The sequence below is a fragment of the Ranitomeya variabilis genome, chromosome 2, assembly GCF_051348905.1.
Source record: "Ranitomeya variabilis isolate aRanVar5 chromosome 2, aRanVar5.hap1, whole genome shotgun sequence".
NCBI lineage: Eukaryota > Metazoa > Chordata > Amphibia > Anura > Dendrobatidae > Ranitomeya > Ranitomeya variabilis.
This window is the reverse complement of record NC_135233.1, coordinates 856,057,032-856,064,096: the sequence shown is the minus strand read 5'-3', so window position 1 is coordinate 856,064,096 and position 7,065 is coordinate 856,057,032. Positions and strand designations below refer to the sequence as shown.

At 40.3% G+C, this 7,065-nt stretch overlaps 1 protein-coding gene across 1 annotated transcript; it reads right to left on the bottom strand.

The window, feature by feature from the left end:
• Nucleotides 1-1,894: 1,894 nt before the first annotated feature.
• Nucleotides 1,895-4,429, bottom strand: LOC143809978 (receptor-transporting protein 3-like). The gene is made up of 2 exons (XM_077292918.1): nt 4,210-4,429; nt 1,895-2,751 (listed from the first exon to the last, which is right to left on the bottom strand). Exons 1-2 carry the CDS (start codon nt 4,347-4,349, stop codon nt 2,223-2,225), a joined length of 669 nt encoding a protein of 222 aa, XP_077149033.1. The 5' UTR covers nt 4,350-4,429; the 3' UTR covers nt 1,895-2,222.
• Between the last annotated feature and the right edge of the window lie 2,636 nt (nt 4,430-7,065).

Genomic DNA, 7,065 nt, shown 5'->3' with positions numbered 1-7,065 from the left:
CGTACATAGGTAGGAAATAGTAGACACCAACAGTTACAGTTGTGGCCAAAAGTATTGACACCCCTGCAATTCTGTCAGATAATACTCAGTTTCTTCCTGAAAATGATTGCAAACACAAATTCTTTGGTATTATTATCTTCATTTAATTTGTCTTAAATGAAAAAACACAAAAAGAATTGTCCTAAAGCCAAATTGGATATAATTCCACACCAAACATAAAAAAGGGGGTGGACAAAAGTATTGGCACTGTTCGAAAAATCATGTGATGCTTCTCTAATTTGTGTAATTAACAGCACCTGTAACTTACCTGTGGCACCTAACAGGTGTTGGCAATAACTAAATCACACTTGCAGCCAGTTGACATGGAGTAAAGTTGACTCAACCTCTGTCCTGTGTCCTTGTGTGTACCACATTGAGCATGGAGAAAAGAAAGGAGACCAAAGAACTGTCTGAGGACTTGAGAAACCAAATTGTGAGGAAGCATGAGCAATCTCAAGGCTACAAGTCCATCTACAAATACCTGAATGTTCCTGTGTCTACCATGCGCAGTGTGATCAAGAAGTTTAAAGCCCATGGCACTGTGGCTAACCTCCCTAGATGTGGACGGAAAAGAAAAATTGACAAGAGATTTCAACGCAAGATTGTGCGGATGTTGGATAAAGAGCCTCGACTAACATCCAAACAAGTTCAAGCTGCCCTGCAGTCCGAGGGTATGACAGTGTCAACCCGTACTATCCATCGGCATCTGAATGAAAAGGGACTGTATGGTAGGAGACCCAGGAAGACCTCACTTCTTACCCCGAGACAAAAAAAAGCCAGGATGGAGTTTGCCAAAACGTACCTGAAAAATCCTAAAATGTTTTGGAAGAATGTTCTCTGGTCAGATGAGACAAAAGTAGAGCTTTTTGGGCAAAGGCATCAACATAGAGTTTACATGAGAAGAAAAGAGGCATTCAAAGAAAAGAACACGGTCCCTACAGTCAAATATGGCGGAGGTTCCCTGATGTTTTGGGGTTGCTTTGCTGCCTCTGGCACTGGACTGCTTGACCGTGTGCATGGCATTATGAAGTCTGAAGACTACCAACAAGTTTTGCAGCATAATGTAGGGCCCAGTGTGAGAAAGCTGGGTCTCCCTCAGAGGTCATGGGTCTTCCAGCAGGACAATGACCCAAAACACACTTCAAAAAGCACTAGAAAATGGTTTGAGAGAAAGCACTGGAGACTTCTAAGGTGGCCAGCAATGAGTCCAGACCTGAATCCCATAGAACACCTGTGGAGAGATCTAAAAATGGCAGTTTGGAGAAGGCACCCTTCAAATATCAGGGACCTGGAGCAGTTTGCCAAAGAAGAATGGTCTAAAATTCCAGCAGAGCATTGTAAGAAACTCATTGATGGTTACCGGAAGAGGTTGGTCGCAGTTATTTTGGCTAAAGGTTGTGCAACCAAGTATTAGGCTGAGGGTGCCAATACTTTTGTCTGGCCCATTTTTGGAGTTTTATGTGAAATGATCAATGTTTTGCTTTTTGCTTCATTCTCTTTTGTGTTTTTTCATTTAAGACAAATTAAATGAAGATAATAATACCAAAGAATTTGTGTTTGCAATCATTTTCAGGAAGAAACTGAGTATTATCTGACAGAATTGCAGGGGTGTCAATACTTTTGGCCACAACTGTATGTCCTAAATGAAATGCCCATTGAGGTCAGGAACTAAGCCATGCTGACAACGCATCCATATCACCCTAATGTTGATACCTACTGTCCTTGGCAGCTCCAACATCCCTCTGATGCTGCTGTTTGCGTCCTCTTCTGGCAATGCCAGGAGGGATCCGTGGTCAGAGGAGACAGATAACATTTTCTTCTTATATCATGCCATTCTAACCATTATAAAATAGAATCCAAGGTTTATAAATTCTTTAATGGACTGGATAACAATTGAAAATTATACATAATTTTGATCTGCATTACATACAACACACTGAATGTTTAGTTACAGTATCCATGAACAAATCACTGTAGAAATTGCATCTGTTCTACATAAGGCCTCATGGACATGATTATATTGTTCCTTTGAGTAAAAAAAAAATTGATAGCGTGATAATACTAGAAACTTTGCTTCCAACAACCATACAGCAGCACATGACTCCTTAAAACAGATGCTAATGTACTACGTGTGACCTCTTCTGGGCCCCATACATACATTGAGACTACATATTTCCCTGCCATTATTTTGTGATAAAAATAACAAAAAGCACCAAAAGAATCAGGAAAACTAGGCAAATAATGCAGCCAATGTACTGTGATTTATGACCGACTGTAGTGTCTCCATTTTGTTCTCCAACTCTTGAAGTATCTCGGTGTTGGAATACTTCTGGCGCTGGCATAGCGATCATTGTTTTATCTCTATAGCCTGTATTCCAAGGACACACCTTCATCATACAAGCCTCGCAATACTTCTTTTCATGAGGTCCCTCTACGTGATCACTGTAAACCTCAGGCTTTAGTGGTGGTCTTCTAAGCTTCCACTTATAGACCTTGCTTTGGATTTTGCTGACTAGATTGATGATGATCCTCTTAGTGTTCTCATGGGAAATGTCAGGCTCTTCGAAAGTCGATACGTTGCACCATCTACATCTTTGCCTGAAAATCTTCATATTCACAGTGCCACATCTAGATTTTGAATTCCACCATATCAAAAACAGAATATGTACTTGTGCCGAGTTCCACCGTCGGCCACAGCATGAGCATTGGAAGCTAAAACACGAAATAAAAATACAAATAAATATGACATAATAATATTGAGGTGACTATAACTATGTCTTGTGTAGTGTAATGAAATCACAAAAGTGTATTACTACATTGCATTTGCTATAACTACTATGTGCCTGTACTGAAATGTGTTATTTTATTATTTATACAATTAATACATTTGTTTATGTAAAAAATATATAGACAGAGTTGTACTACAGCCACGGATAACAGAGCTATAGGTTTTGTGTATAAGGGCTTATTCACATGTTCAGTATTTGGTCAGTATTTTCCATCAGGGTTTGTAAGCCAAAATTAGGAGTGGAAGAATCAGTGGAAAAGTGTAATAGAAACACATCACCACTTCTGTATTTATCACCCACTCCTGGTTTTGGCTTACAGATACTGACAAATTATCAAAGGTGTCCAGAAAAAAAATCAATAAATGGCACTTCACGTTAATAAAACATCAACAACCGAGATGTCAATACATCCAAGATAAAGAAGAGATCCATAGATAAAAATGTATAAGTTTATTTCAGTATGATTAAAAATTGAAAACATAGACAAAGTTAAAAAAGCAAGATGTCACAAAAATTGGAGAGATGCTACCAGCACAATTAATATCCTTGAGGGTAAATGCTAATATCCACAACTGCCAATATCAGGCTAAATAGTGAATACACAGTGATTATAATTAGATATTCTCAATGGACTTAAATTATAATGGATTAATAGACTCTATCAGAGAGGTATATGTAACTTAGATATCTAATCTAAAGGGCACAATGCAATTCAGGTAGATACAATATTCTCTTCAATGACTGTCAGTACATATCAATTATTAGAGAAGATCAAGAATTCCTATTCAAAACTAAATACACTGTGCTTATCGAGGATGACTAAATACCCATACCCTTAGTGGGGTTCACAAAGGGATAGAAAGACAGGCATCAGGAACTCAATTTATATCATAACATATATTAATATAGGTCTTACATAGCCCAATAGCATAATTGTCACATTCCAAACCGTGTGGAGAGATGCATATATAATGACCGTCGGTACATAAAAGAGTAAATATAAAGAGCCCAAATTACCTACATATTCAGTATTTACCCTGATATTGGCTGTTGTGGATATTTGCATTTACCCTCTAGGATATTAATTGTGCTGGTAGCGTCTCTCCAATTTTTGAGTCATCTTGCTTTTTTAACTTTGTCTATGTTTTGGATTTTTAATCATGCTGAAATAACTGAAACTCAGTTCTTTCTAACAGCAGAGCGAGTGTATTAAAAAAAAAAGAGAACATTTCTCAAACCTTTACTTTATATATGACACCACAGACCAGAAAGAAAGTGAAAAAGGGGGTAAAAAAAACTAGGAAACTAAAACAAAATTTCTCAAACTTTTCCTATGGAATAATTTTCAATGACTCCTGCTATTCGTAACCAAATTTGTTACCTTGCAAATGTGTGTTGTGTATACTTCAGATACCCCTGTTGCTTCGGGAGGTGTTTATCCACACAAAAGCTCCACACATAGTTAATTCCTTGGTTCTGTGTCTCATTCTCAAATAAGTTTTGCCACTTATAAGTCACCATTTTCAGTTGTCTCTCGGCGTAGGTTATTGTACTACTGCCGTGCTGATCTCTACAAATACTGGAGAAACGAAACTACAAGAAAATATCTTGTGGGGTTGGGCTGAGAATGTCGACATATCCTTAGTGACCTTAATAAAGTACTTGTTCTTTCCACACAGTTTAAAAGGTATCCCATTACTTTATTTTTAATTGTTCAGGAGATGATACAATTTAAAAATAATTAATTGTTTATCTTCTTATTTTAGTGCAATTAGCATCTGAATGCTAGTCTTCTGGTTTGGGCATGGCAACTTTTATTAATTGCCATGCACTGCATTCTAATTATTTATTTATTTTACTCACTAAGCCGTCCTTCGCACATCCGTTTTTTGTGTCAGCATGCGGTCCGTTTTTTGGTCCGTGTGCGGTCCATTTTTTAAGAGCCACAAATATGGACACATGCACACCCATTGTATTCAATGCTGATGCTCACATGTCAGGCTTTTCACACGGACCGTGTGTTCGTGTGAAAAACCCACAGACAAATCAGTTTTTTGCGCGCACCACAGACAAAATGCATGCCGCACACTGACGAGAACACAGATGACATCCATGTGTCATTAGTGTGAGACGTACCGGCGCCTGAGAAAATCTGTACAGTCTGCGGTTTTCCCAGGTGCTGAATTCTGCTGAAAACAGCTCTCATCATTGTCCACTGGTCTCCCTCAGATCAGCGCGACCAGGCAGCAAGGATGGGAGTTGTATTCTGCACCTGCTGTGTACATCGTGTGGGTATATAAATAATTAAATGAAAAAATATTGGCCTGGGCTCCTGCGTAATTTTGATAACCAGCTGTCATGCACAGTGTAGGAAGGACTAAGTGCAACATGCAGGGATTAGGGTGAAGGGAGTCCAACACTAGGGAAGCGGGGATTGGAGACCCCTAGGCAGATCTAATGTCACCCTGTCTGTACTAAGCGACCCTAAATAGGTTCCGCACCTATTGCCAAGCAGGATATCTATTCCCTGCCTTGTCCTGCTGTTCACTCCCCGCACCCTCACTTTTTACCTGCCGATTCCAAGAAAATGTCTGTAACCTTGATATGGTAAAATAAAAGACATCAACTTCACTGCAAACTGGGTGAGTGCCGCATTTCTTTTTCTATTTTCTATTCCCTGCCTGACCCTAGCAGTAAGCCCTGCTTTAGGAGGGACTAGGTAAGCTCTGGTCGATCCCCACTGCAGCTAAAAACAAATGAGAGAGACAAACAAAGGGAACACTTATCTGGAGCAGACTCAGAGAGAAACAAAGACATCCTCCAAACATCAAAGAGGAAGATAGCTAACTGCCATAGCTCCAAGCCTCAACAGGGAGGAAATGGAAATATTACCGGCAACTCCCGGCAGCAAGCTGGGAGTTATAAACACTCAGGTCCAGGTTTGTCCTTTAGAGTAGAAGAAAGGTTGCCACTGGGTCCTAGAGTCAGAAGGACCAGGAAGAAGTCTGCAAAGCAAACTGCTGAGACCTTTTGCAGTCAGATGCAGTGCAACGGTCTGCAGCCTCTGACACACCAGTGACACCAGCTGAGGCAAAGAACATGGCTAGGAAATGATGTTAATAATCTAGGAAAGGAGGTAATATCTTGAAAGGTTCCCAGGCTAACAATAACAGCTCACAACTGTTTGCTTAGCTTTTACTGGTTTGTTTACGGGGACCTCAGAAAAAAAATGAATATAAATTCTAACCAGCGAAGGATAAAAATACAGCTGTGGGTTGATTAATAGCCTGGGAAGTGTCCAGGGATATTACCCTAATAACATCAGCCCTCAGCTGCCCCAGAAATGGCTTATCCAGAAGATGCACCAAATCTGACGCTTAGCCTTGCTCTTCCCACTTGTCCTGTTGCGGTGGCAAGTGAGGTAATATGGTTGGGTTTGATGTCAGCTTTGTATTGTCAGCTGACATGAAGCCCAGGGGTTAGTAATAGAGAGGCATCTATAAGACTCCCCCATTACTAGCACCATAGTCATATTGCAAAAAAGACACAGAAATAACAAAGTCCTTTAATTGAAATAAACACACCCCACTCTCATTTTCCCATTTATGACTGCAAAAATGAAAATAATAAAAAAATATTCCTCACCTGTCTGACGACAATTCATTTGTCCCACAAAGAAATCCAGCTCTGCTACATCGGGATTACATGGTTGAGCAGTGGCATCAGGAGATCACTCAGCCGTGAATCCAGGAGACACTGAGCTCAGCTTGGGATGCAGCTTTAGTGACAAGGAGTAATGTCATAGAGGTTACAGCCAGTCACTGCCAGCTGTTCCCACCTCAGTTCAGTGTGAGCAGGCCGATGAGTTGTGCTAACCTTCATGACGTCAACGCTAGCACTGCGCGAAAATTCTCATGGTGCTAGCGGTGATCTCATTGACCTCACCACAGTTCATTGGGCCGCTCACAGTGAACTGGGCGTGGGAACTGCAGCTTCAGCGATCTGCAGTAAACTCAATGACATCACTGCAGGTTACTGAAGCTGCGCTCTGATGCTCAGCTCAGTGTCTCCTGGATGTCAGGATGAACTGTCGCATAATGCCACCATTCACCAAGGTTGCCAGATGAAGCAGAGATGGATTATGGAGTGGGATAAATTAATTGTTGTTGGACAGGTGAGCAATAGGGTGTTTTTTTATTTTTAATTTTACACTAATAAATAGGTAAAAGAGGGTGGG